General features: G+C 58.4%; 1 protein-coding gene across 2 annotated transcripts in view; it reads left to right on the forward strand.

Moving 5' to 3' along the window:
* Positions 1 to 12,465, forward strand: part of SMOC2 (SPARC related modular calcium binding 2) — a 70,248-nt gene that overhangs the window by 36,072 nt on the left and 21,711 nt on the right. Inside the window, exons 5-8 of one of the 2 annotated variants that reach the window (XM_055135661.1) lie at positions 1,247 to 1,294; positions 3,797 to 3,880; positions 4,969 to 5,043; positions 11,293 to 11,479. In XM_055135661.1, the coding sequence (XP_054991636.1) occupies positions 1,247 to 1,294; positions 3,797 to 3,880; positions 4,969 to 5,043; positions 11,293 to 11,479 (394 nt within the window). The remainder of the gene's footprint in view (positions 1 to 1,246; positions 1,295 to 3,796; positions 3,881 to 4,968; positions 5,044 to 11,292; positions 11,480 to 12,465) is intronic. The other variant, XM_055135662.1, reaches the window with a different exon arrangement.

Below are 12,465 nucleotides of genomic sequence, written 5' to 3' on the forward strand. Positions count from 1 at the left end.
TCTGAAGGGTCTGAGGGCGGGGCCGAGAGCGCTGAGGGCAGGGCTGAGGGAGGGCTGAGGGGGTCTGATGGCGGGTCTGAGGGGGCTGAGGGCGGGTCTGAGGGCGGGTCTGAGAGGGCTGAGGGCGGGGCTGAGGGGGAGGGCTGAGGGGTCTGATGGCAGGTCTGAGGGGGCTGAGGGCGGGTCTGATAGGGCTGAGGGCGGGTCTGAGGGCGGGTCTGAGGGTGGATCTGAGAGGGCTGAGGGCGGGTCTGAAGGCGGGTCTGAGGGGGCTGAGGGCGGGGCTGAGAGGGCTGAGGGCGGGTCTGAGGGCGGGTCTGAGAGGGCTGAGGGTGGGTCTGAGGGCGGGTCTGAGGGGGCTGAGGGCGGGGCTGAGGGCGGGTCTGAGAGGGCTGAGGGTGGGTCTGAGGGCGGGTCTGAGGGGGCTGAGGGCGGGGCTGAGGGGGAGGGCTGAGGGTGAGATTGAGGAGTTGAGGGTGGGACTGAGGAGGGCTTGGTGCAGTTCCTCACATGATGAGGGGATTGACAGGACCGAGGGTTGCCAGACCCCTTGAGGCCTCATCTCAGGCCTGCCACAGTCTTCCCACTAGGATGCCCCAGTTAGAATCCTGCTGCCTGATCTCCCAGCCAGAGCTGATTAAATGTGCGGTGCTAGTGCCTGCTTCCGTGTGAGCTGAGAGTCACTGAGGCGGCATTTTCTTGCTTGTTCCCAGAACAATTGGGGAGTGTCCTGAGTCAGCCCCACGTGGCCCCATCATTCTGAGCGGCGTTCCCTCCAGCAGGTGTGACCTTGCAGAAGCACCAACCGAGACCTGAATCCTTTAGTTGCCGAGGTGGGAGTCGGCATTGCCTCCCCTCTCTGCTGGCTGAGATGGGGTTGCAGGGTCACCCCCGAAGGCATGTCCCTCGCCTCACCCTGAACTGTCTCTACTGAGAGGGCGCCCGGCTTCAGGTGCCATTCAGGTGGCAACCAACAAACTTTGGTTGTGTAAATCTGATCATTTGAAAAGCGCTTACCTGTGCTCTAACTCAACACAGTAGCAGGTTAGGTTTCCCCAGTTCCTCAGATGGAGACACTGCAGCGGCTTCTGGCGCACCAAGGACTCTCTTCCGTGTCCAGCAGTTAGCCCTGTTCCCCCAGGTGGGCAGGGAGTTTGGCTGCACGTGAGCAGAGAGGAAGGAAACAGTTTACAGTTAGTGTCACCTTGCGAGGACCTGAAATAATGTCGTTCTTGTTCTCATCCAGGCTCCGTGACTGAGAAGCTGCCGCAGCGGGAAGGCACGGGGAGAGCAGGTAACAGTCCACATGAGGTGCCATGTTTCTGCATGGCAGAAGCTTCTCATGGTCAGAGTTACACGGGAGTACTCAGGACATGTAGGAATGAGGAAATTCCTGGAGGTTTCTTCAGCCCTACTTGTGGCCGGCTACCGGGAGGGGCGCTGGTGGGTTGCTCTGGAGAGTCATCTCTCCCTGGTGTGGGTCCTGTCCCCTCACAGGACATGCCCAGGCGGTCAGTGAGACATCATGGAGGCCGATGGCCATGTGGCCCGGGCTGGCACAGCCCCTCTTGAATAGGTGTACTTTGCTTGGACCCAGGCAGGGCCTGTTGAGCCATCATAGGCCCATCAGAGCCAGTCAGTGTGGAGTCTGTGGAGGTTCTGGCTCGGGTCCCAGTCCTGCGCCAGTAACCAAGCAGCACCTGGAGCACATGAGCTCTGCCCACGTTTCTGTGGCAGCAGGTTGGACCATGTGGTTGACACCTGTCCTGGGGCAAAAAAGGGAGAAGTTGATGGATGTTTCCGGAAGAAGGCGTTTGAGTGGAATAGATGTGGGAGTTGCAAGAACAAAGAAGAAAAGGACCTTGGGCTGAGAGAGAGTTGGGAGAGGGGGTGGGACTCTGGTGGGTGGGGCGGGGCTAAGGGTGGGCAGGGCTGATGCTGGTGGGAGGGGCTGGGACTTCGGTGGCTGGGCCTGTGACCCAGAGTGGTGGCGCTAGGCAAGGCTGGCTGGAATCCACGTGGCAGGAGGAGCTGAGTCGCAGAGCCAGGCTGGAGCACTGGGTTGGAGAGTCTGAGGCGTGTGACTCTTCCTGAGGTGCGACTGTATCATGGTTGGACAATAGGGATGCTGAGTGCTGGGAGACTGAGGATGCTCAGAGGTCAGCACGGCCCAGTTCTGCCTCTGCACGCCCTTCTGACTTCTGTCAAAGGTCAAATGGGAAGTGGCTGGGCTGCGTGTGAGCACAGCCAGGAGTGAGGGGATGTTTGTTCAGCTTCCTTCCCAGAGCCCGCCTTCCCCAGGGCATGTGGGAGGAGCAGATGGACGTGACCCTGCCAGTAGCCACCAGTGGCCATGACAGTGACTATGGGTTCATGTTCGACCTAGATTGCTGCTGCTTTTAGAGGCTTCATCTGTGTTTGGGGAGGTCCCTTGGGTGGACAGAGACAGAGCAACACGGGCTGGGGTCCAGGTGAAGTTGGAGGATCCTGTAGAACACGGGAGGCCTCGTGGTAGTAGCTCTACAACTGGGGGATTCAGGGCAGTAGGAAGCCCAGCATGAGTCATGTGGGCCTGTCCTGACTCAGCATGAGCCACGTCAGTCACATCAGTTCAGTGTGCGACACGTGGGTCTCATCCTGGCTCAGTGAGAATGATGTGGGTCTCATCCCAACTGAGCATGAGCCACGTGGTCTCACCCGAGCTTGGTGTGAGCCACGTGGGTCTCACCTCAGCTCAGCGTGAGCCACGTGAGTCTCACCCCAGCTGAGCATGAGCCACATGGGTCTCATCCTGGCTCAGTGTAAGCAGGTCATGTGGGACTCCCATGGGCCTCCCCAGTCCTGTGGGTCCTCCAGCTCCCCTCAGCCAGGGACTCCCACTTGGAGCCTGTCACAGAACCCCACACAGTCCCCCCATGCCCACTGTCCACAGCACTCTCAGTGTCTCAGAAAAATGGCGCCACATGGCTCAGAGCTATGATGGGTTGGGATGGGTCAGGGTTGAAGGTGCTCTTGGAACGTCTCTTTATATTCGTGTGGCAAGTGCTGCTGAGTTGCTCAGGCCACAGGGGGAGCAGGAAGCAGCCGCCCCAAGAGGGAGAGCTGCTTGTCTCAGATGTGCCTGGTCCTCCATTAAGTCTCACAGAGAGCTTGAATGAGAGCTTCTGGATGGTCCTGCCCAGCCTGATGTCCAAGAGGGTCCCTAAGAGGGTCCCTGGCTGGGCTTCTGCAGGACTTGTAAAGGCTTCTAAGATACCTCCTCTCTGATGGAGCCCAGCACTTCGTCTCAGGAGCACAGGGCTCTGCATGTGCTAATGACCACTGGCTGAACTGTCCTTCCCCTCCGCCCCTTTTCCCTCCCCGTAGCTCTGCATGGTCCCACGATGGAATGCAGGGGTGTGGGGTGAGGGCAGCAAGTAGCCGTGAAGCCCTTTCCTATCCCCCTGGGGAAATTGGTTGGGGCACCTAGTACCCACCTGCTGCCCCCAGCAACCACCTCACCTGGGACTGCAGTCCACCCCATGGGTGCCCACACATCTTTATGACCCTGAGATCCTCACCCTCCTCACTTCTTTCCTCTTCCTCCATCCTGGGGCTGCCCCGACTCCAGGATGTACAGGTGTGCCCACACTCCTCTCCAGAGTGTTTTGAGTCTGGGACAGCATTGCCATCATTTGAACCTTAAATCACAAGGTCTCGGAGTCCGTCTAGTGCAGGGGCTGGGTGAGTGTGGGTGGGACGCTCTGGGGTCCCAGCTCTGTCCTGATGCTTCCTTAACTTACTCTCACAACTGTAGTCTCCTTGCAAATCTTTTCCATTCTGAATTCAGATGATGCCTCAGTGCCTGCGTTGGAGACTCAGCCTCAAGGAGATGAAGAAGGTGAGCACAGGGAGAGGGGCCTCCCGGGCCGGGGAGGGTGGAACAGGGTCGGGATTTGTGCCTTAGCTGTTCAGACACATAACCTGGGTCACAGGTGCAGGTGAGCTTTTAAAGCCACATGTGCTTGAGATGGACTCACACTCGTCACTTTTAATACATTCTTTTGGCTATCTGTCAGTATAAAAATGTTCTGGTCAGAACCAACCAGGGTTTGGAGACAAAGGTTCAGGAAAGTACATGGTGCATGAACATGGTGTGGAAAGTCAGAATCAAATAACTGTGGCAGTAATGATAATAGCAACAAGGAGTGCAGGAGGTGCGGGCTGCAGGTACATGCGTTCTGGGCCCCTGTTGCCAGTGAGAACACTGACTCGCCCAGGGCATGGTTGGCAGTGGTGGACAGGGGCCCAGGTGTCTCTGGGCGGGGCTCTTGGGCCCCGTGAGTCCTGAGCTCAGCCGTGGACTGGCCCTGCCCCCACCACCTCACACACCGTTTTCTTGGAGAGCCACAGGGCATTTCTCTGGTTGGGCCAGTCCCGTGACAGGCCCATACCAGCCATGCAGGGCAGGCATCCCCAGTGGCCCTAAGGGATGTGGTCCTGCATAGCGGCTCTGGTCAAACCACGTATCTTGACGCAGGGGTCATCTGTGCCCACACAACTTTCACTTGTGTACTCTCATACGGAGGGAAGGTTCTAATGTCCACAATTATGTAGTAATTAATTTTCTCTCACGTTTCATTTCAACATTTTTTTATGGTGGGTGCTTCCCCAGCAACGTGGGAGGCTGGAGTCCTGGGCGGGTTTGGTTTTTGCTGTGTGGGCTGATGATCTAGTGCTCTGGGCCCGGCACTGCAGCCCTCGGGCCCCTCCAGCAGGAGTGCAGGAGCCACTGGGGAGGTGCTCTGGCAGCTCACAGAGGTTCTTGGGCCCTCTGTGTCCCCCCCCCCCCAACCCCGATCCCATCCTTTACAACTCCAGTCACTTGTTTATCTCTTAGACTTTGGATTTTGTCTGCCTAGTGAAGTCTGGATGGAGAGGCTGTGATTTCCTGATGCACTTAAAACGTTGGCTCTGTTTGTTCGTTAGATATTGCATCCCGCTACCCTACACTTTGGACTGAACAAGTGAAAAGTCGGCAGAATAAAACCAACAAGAATTCAGGTAAGAGAGGGTACTTTGTGAGGCGGATTTAATAAAACCCTCCCTCCTTCCTTCTCTCACTCCCATTTTCATTCCCTTCCTCCCTCCCTCCTTCCCTCCTTCCCACTCTCCTCCTCCCTCCTGCCCTCCTTCCTTCTCTCCCTCCCTCCCTCTCCCTTACTATTCAGTTTAAATTTATTGAGACCACACCCAGTTGTGCTTAGAGTTTACCCCCAGCTCTTGTGTGTGGGGTCACTCCTTGGAGGCTCAGGGCACCGTATGTGGTGCCAAGGATCAAGCCTCGGTCGGCTGCATGTAGGCAAGCACTTCCCTTGCACTCTTGCACCCACCCCAGCTCTTCACTGAAGCCGGGGGAACAGCCCACCTGGCTCCCAGTGGAAACAGTAGTCTAATGCTCACAGACTTGGACCATGAAAACTGGGGTCTTGAAACTGGGGAGTTTTTATTACACGTTGAAGATGCTTTATAAGGTTTTCCTGTACAGCTGAGTAAACTATAGTTTTGGGAGCACAAATGAGAATGTTTTATCGTGGTTCTCTGCCTCTGGCCTCACCAGTCTCAGGTGTCAAGGTGCCAAGGTACCCAGGTGTCTTCCACCCCTGTGGGCTGTACCGGCACCTCAGAGGCTGAAGCCCCTCAGCATGCCTGAGGTCGGGAGGGAGGATTATAGCCCCCACAGTCTTTAGCACAGCCCTGCACACTCCACTCTGCCCTCCAAGCAAATGGCCCGAGAGTGGCATTCTGGGCTAGAATCGGGCGTGAGGGAGCAGCTTGGGGTGGGAACTGAGGTCTGTGGTTTTACGGGCCCCTGCAGGGCAGCTCAGGAATGTCAGCACGGGGGGCTCTGTAGAAACTGCATCCCTGCCTCCGCCCCAAGGAACCCTGAGCCCAGGACCACCCTACTCGGAGAGGCCCCGGAGGACGCCTGCTGGTGGGTGTGTGCAGGGAGGGAGGCGTCCCCGCTCTGTCACCCTGGAGGCTCCCTCAGGGTTCCTTGCTTCCCCTGTGACTTTGGGAAGGGAAAAGGGGAAACGCTCAGGTCAAACCGTCAGAGCCGCTTGCAGGACTTGGAGAACTACTGAATCAAAGGTGATTGCTCGGGTGACGATTCCAGAGCACACGGCCAACAGCTGAGGTGCTCCGAGGATTAACTCCCTCCCTTGGTCTCTTCTCTGTCCTCCCCCTCAGCCTGGAGTTTGCTCTGCTCTGGGCTTTGCCGCGCAGTGTGTGGTCGTGAGGACCCTCATGTGCCTGACCTCCCCGTTTCCTGAGAGGCTCACGGAGCTGTGAGGCCTGTGTGGCACGTGCCACGTGGCTGCAGCCTGCACCTTGGCATCCACCCGACAACCGCCACGCCGTGTCCTGGGCCGGGCCTCAGCGCCCTGTCAGCTATCGCTTGCAGTAAACAAGCAGTTGCTGTGTCTGGGGGTGAATGGTGCGTGTCAGGAGATTTCAGCAGACAGTGTCCCACACTGTGGCTCGAAACAGCCGCCTCTGGGAGGGACTCCAAAACCACAGGCATGGGGATGGGAGGGAACACGGCCATGGGACCCGGCCATGGGACCCGGCGGGGGGGGGGGGGCTGGGGGGGACCCGGGTCACAGGACCCTGGTGGAAGGTCCTCTCCCCTGGCCGTGCTCTCTCCAGGTGTGTGGCAGGGACAGCTGGTGGCACTGGAGACCTTGCAGCAGCTGCCGCAGCTCAGTGAGGTCGTGGGTCCCACGTGACTGCCCTGCCCTGCAGTGTTTCACTTTTATGGCTTTTCACTTTGAAGAGCGACTTTTAATCATTTTTTATGAAAGCGGACATTTATTCCCCAAGATAGTCATCTGTGACTTGTTACTCTGGATTTTATATTTTATTACTTTTAATTACTTTTATCCCTGAGGGGTGAGGGGGGAGTGGGGAGGGGAGGGAGAGGCATGGGGCGGGGTGGGGCGGGCACCAGGGCCTCCCTTATCGTGCTGCCCCCTGCAGGCGTGCAGACCCAGAGCTCTCCCTGAGGAGGCCTCGGGTCAGGGGCTCTGACTCCCAGAGGGGCTGCAGAGTCCTGGTGTTTCCTACATCAAACCTGATGTAGTACCACAGTCAACAAGCCTTCCTGGTGTTAGGAGTGAGGCCAGGTGGAGGCGAAAGAGAAGACAGAAAGGGGATGCCAGTGTCCCGCCCCTCCCTGTCCTCACCCTTCCCCTTCCCCACCCCTCCCCTGTCCCTCTCCTGGCCCTGGCCCTCCCCTGCTCCTTCCCCTGTCCCCCCTGTCCCCGTCCCTCCCCTGCCCCTGACCTACTGACCTGGCTCACACATTCTGTTTTATGGAACTGAGGCCTGGGTAGCTATTGAGCTTTGATCCAAGGTGTTTGATGCTGTTTTGTGTGCCTCCCCCTCCCCAGCACTCACTGGACGTGACATTGTCCCCAGGGTCTGACATGCATTGTCCCGAGGGCCAGATGTGACGTGATCTCAATAGTCAGATGTGGCATCGTGCAGAGGGTCAGAGGGGCAGCACCGCAAGGGTCAGAGGTGGCGGCATCCTGAGTGTCTCACGTAGCAGCACCCAAGGGTCAGACAGGGCATTGTCCTGAGGGTCAGATGAGCAGCATCTGAGAGCCATACGCGGCATCCTCACACAGGCCAGAGGTGCCAGCGTCTTCAGGGTCTGATGTGGTGGACCCCGGGGACCAGGTGTGGCTTGCCCAGAGTGTCTGACCTGGCATCGTTCTTCTCAGAGATGGCAGGGTCCCATGGGTCAGACGTGGAGGTGTCCTGTGGTCAGATGTGGGCCTCATCTGAGCAGACAGCTGTGGCGGCACAGCCACTCTCACTGGGCATCAGTAGGTGGCAGGTGCCCACACAGTGGGATGATCTTGGCCCAAGAGCTACACACCTACTCATGAACACCCATACCCGCACACGGACGCCCACACCTGCACACGGACACCCACACCTGCACAGACACCCACACCTGCACACGGATGCCCACACCTGCACATGGACGCCCACACCTGCACAGACACCCACACCTGCACACAGATGCCCACACCTGCACATGGACGCCCACACCTGCACACGGATGTCCACACCTGTACACGGACGCCCACACCTGCACATGACGCCCACTCCTACACACGGATGCCCACACCTGCACACAGATGCCCACACCTGTACACAGATGCCCACACCTGCACAGACGCCCACACCTGCACAGACGCCCACTCCTACACACAGATGCCCACACCTGCACACAGATGCCCACACCTGCACACAGACGCCCACACCTGCACACAGATGCCCACACCTGCACAGACACCCACACCTGCACAGACGCCCACACCTGCACAGACACCCACACCTACACATGGACGCCCACACCTGCACATGATGCCCACTCCTACACACAGATGCCCACACCTGCACATGATGCCCACTCCTACACACAGATGCCCACACCTGCACAGACACCCACACCTGCACATGGATGCCCACACCTGCACATATGCCCACACCTGCACACGGACGCCCACACCTACACAGATGCCCACACCTGCACACGGATGCCCACACCTGCACACGGATGCCCACACCTGCACGGACGCCCACACCTGCACACGGATGCCCACACCTGCACACGGATGCCCACACCTGCACGGACGCCCACACCTGCACACGGATGCCCACACCTGCACATGACACCCACACCTGCACATGGACGCCCACTCCTACACACGGACGCCCACACCTGCACACGGATGCCCACACTTGCACAGACGCCCACTCCTGCACAGATGCTCACACCTGCACAGATGCCCACACCTGCACAGACACCCACACCTGCACATGACGCCCACTCCTACACACGGACGCCCACACCTACACCCAGACGCCCACTCCTGCACAGATGCCCACACCTGCACAGGGATAACCACACCTACACATGGACATCCACTCCTGCACACGGATATCCACACCTGCACAGACACCCACACCTGCACACGGATACCTACACCTGCACAGATGCCCACACCTGCACACGGACGCCCACACCTGCACACAGACGCCCACACCTGCACATGGACGCCCACTCCTACACACGGATGCCCACACCTGCACACGGATGCCCACACCTGCACGGACGCCCACACCTGCACATGGACGCCCGCTCCTACACACGGATGCCCACACCTGCACACGGATGCCCACACCTGCACAGACGCCCACACCTGCACATGGACGCCCACACCTGCACACGGATGCCCACACCTGCACAGACGCTCACTCCTGCACAGACGCTCACTCCTGCACAGATGCTCACATCTGCACAGATGCCCACACCTGCACAGACGCCCACACCTGCACAGACGCCCACACCTGCACAGACGCCCACACCTGCACATGACGCCCACTCCTACACACGGATGCCCACACCTGCACACGGATGCCCACACCTGCACGGACGCCCACACCTGCACATGACGCCCACTCCTACACACAGACACCCACACCTACACAGACGCTCACTCCTGCACAGATGCCCACACCTGCACAGATGCCCACACCTGCACAGACGCCCACACCTGCACATGACGCCCACTCCTACACACGGACGCCCACACCTACACCCAGACGCCCACTCCTGCACAGATGCCCACACCTGCACAGGGATAACCACACCTACTCATGGACGCCCACTCCTGCACACGGACGCCCACACCTGCACAGATGCCCACTCCTGCACATGGACACCCAGGGATACTCACAGTTCCCTGTGCCTGTGGTAAACTGCTCCTCTGTGCTGAGCTTCCCCTGTGTTGTACCCAGTCTGTCATGCCGCCCCACCCCCAGCAGTTCCTATCCCCTGTGTCTAGGCTGTGGTACTTGGGATAAAGGTGGTTCATCATTGTCTGGCTCAATCTGTTTCCTGTTATCAGCCAGGAACATTTGTCGGCCCTGAACGCACCAGGGGCCCCTGTCACCACAGTACCCGATCTTACAGCACTGCTCTGACTATATCTCGGAGCACTTGAGGTGGGAGTACTCCGGCCGTGTTGCAGTGTTGCTCTGACTACATACAGGACTATGTGTTATAGGGGTGCTACTCATATACTGTGTATGGAGAGCTTCTTTGCCTGTGAGAATAGTCTATTACAGGAGTTCTCTGTGTGGGGTGCTCTGACTGTCCAGGACTGCTCTGTGGCCTGTGTAAAACCTGCTGGAGAGGAGTCAGGCTGTCTGCCCGTGGAGGGCCCCCTGCTCCTCCGCCTGGAGGCGTGCACGGGTGGGCGGCTGCTGCTCTGCTGGCGTTGGAGTGGAAACCAGCTGAGGCGCTTGGGAAAGAGGGTTCCCCGTTCTGGGTGTGCCGTGTACTTCTCGGACCCCCTTGGAGTCCGGTGGTCCTCACAGAGTCCTGCTCTCTCGGGGCTGCTTCCTCTGCCACCCCCCACCCCTGGAGATTGGGGAGTGTCCTGCTCTCCCGGTGACAATCCTGAGAAGGGGCTGGGACAGCCTCCCAGGGTTCTGTGCATACACTTCAGCCCGGTACCCATCAGGAAGGGGCTCTTGACCCCCACCACATTGGGTCTCCACCTGTCTGAACAGCACACAGTATATGCACATGCCTGCACAGTGCACTCACACCCATCTGTGTACATACACATCCACGACTGCCACCCACACATACATGTGCATTCACAGTTGGGCCTGCACAGGGGCATAACTACACACTTGCACACATGCACCTGTATGCAATGTGTACACACACACACACTCACAGATTCATCCACACACACTGTACACGCTTGCCCACACGTGCACCATGCATCTGTGGACACATGCACACCCACGTGCCCTTTCACACAGGTGCACACTTACATAGACACACATGTACACACACGTACACACTGCACTTGCATCTTCACACATTGGCACACACAAGAGACCCACACATGTGCACAAGAGCACCCACACATGTGCACAAGAGCACCCACACATGTGCACTGGTATGCTCCAGTGTCACCGGGAGAATGGGTCCTCTGTCACAAGAAGAAACTACAGCCTGTGCTCGGGGCAGTGCTTCTGAGAAGGTCTGTTCCCCACAGCCACCCCATGCATTTCTGAGAGGGCTGTGTCCCCCAGGAGCTGCCGAGAGGGTCTGTGTGTGCAGAGCAGTGAGGGCGTGGGGTGGGACCCACGGGTGGGGTCTGCAGGCTGGCGTGGGAGGCATAGGATGTGTGCTCACTGCCTGCCCCCCTGCAGCGTCGTCCTGTGACCAGGAGCAGCAGTCAGCCCTGGAGGAGGCCAAGCAGCCCAAGAATGATGACGTGGTGGTGCCCGAGTGCGCGCAAGGCGGCCTCTACAAGCCCGTGCAGTGCCACCCCTCCACGGGCTACTGCTGGTGTGTGCTCGTGGACACAGGCCGCCCCATCCCGGGCACGTCCACCAGGTAAGGGAGCTGACCGCTGCCGTGGCCGCGGCCCAGCCTGCGTCTCTGCTGCAGGAGGCTTGGCCATGGGAGCAAGGCCCAGTGCCCAGGACACTGTCCGCGGGGAGCAGCCCTGCAGAGCCCTGCATGTGGCTCGGCACCTCTGGCCTGGGGGCAGCTCCTGGACCACCCGCTGCTCCTGAGGGCAGCAGAATTGTGTCCTTAGAGCACAGTTTGGGCTGCAGAAACCGAATGTGAGCAGTTCAGAGATGTGCCCTAAAGCTCCATCTCTCCCTGGTCATGCTCATGGAGGCATCTTCTCTGAGTGCTTCTGCACACATCCACCACATCCTTCTAGAAGCATCTTCCAAAAGCTTCTAGAGGCATTCATCACAGCCTTCTAGAAGGATCCTCCACAAGCCCCTAGAAGGATCCACCAGACCCTTGTAGAAGCATTCTCCACAGCCTTCTAGAAACATTCTCCACAGCCTCTCGAAGGATCCTCCACAGCCTTCTAGAAAAGTCCTCCAGAACCTTCTATAAGGATCCTCCACTGCCTTCTTGAAGTGTCCTCCACAGCCTTCTAGAAGGATCCTCCAAAACCTTCTAGAAGTATCCTCCACAGCCTCCTGAAAAATCCGCCATAGCCTTCTAGAAGTATCTTCCATAGCCTTCTAGAAGTGTCCCTCAAAACCTTCTAGAAGGATCCTTCACAACCTCTAGGAATGTCCTTCACAGCCATGACAGCACACTGTACATCTCTGCTGGCAGCATGGAAGCTGCTCGTTGAGTTTGCTGCCTCCTTTCTAACCGCCTGAATGCTCCTGCCTCTGGCCCCTCACAGGAGGGCTGTGCAGTCTGTCCTTCGTAATGGCCCTGTGATGCAGGCCACGCCCTTCATCACCACAACCTTCACCACAGCCACATGACAAATGGCAGAGACTGCTCTGGACACCCAACTGGATACAACTGCTGTGGATACACAGTCAGATGACACAATTAGACAG

Source organism: Sorex araneus, chromosome 4, assembly GCF_027595985.1.
Source record: "Sorex araneus isolate mSorAra2 chromosome 4, mSorAra2.pri, whole genome shotgun sequence".
Lineage (NCBI taxonomy): Eukaryota > Metazoa > Chordata > Mammalia > Eulipotyphla > Soricidae > Sorex > Sorex araneus.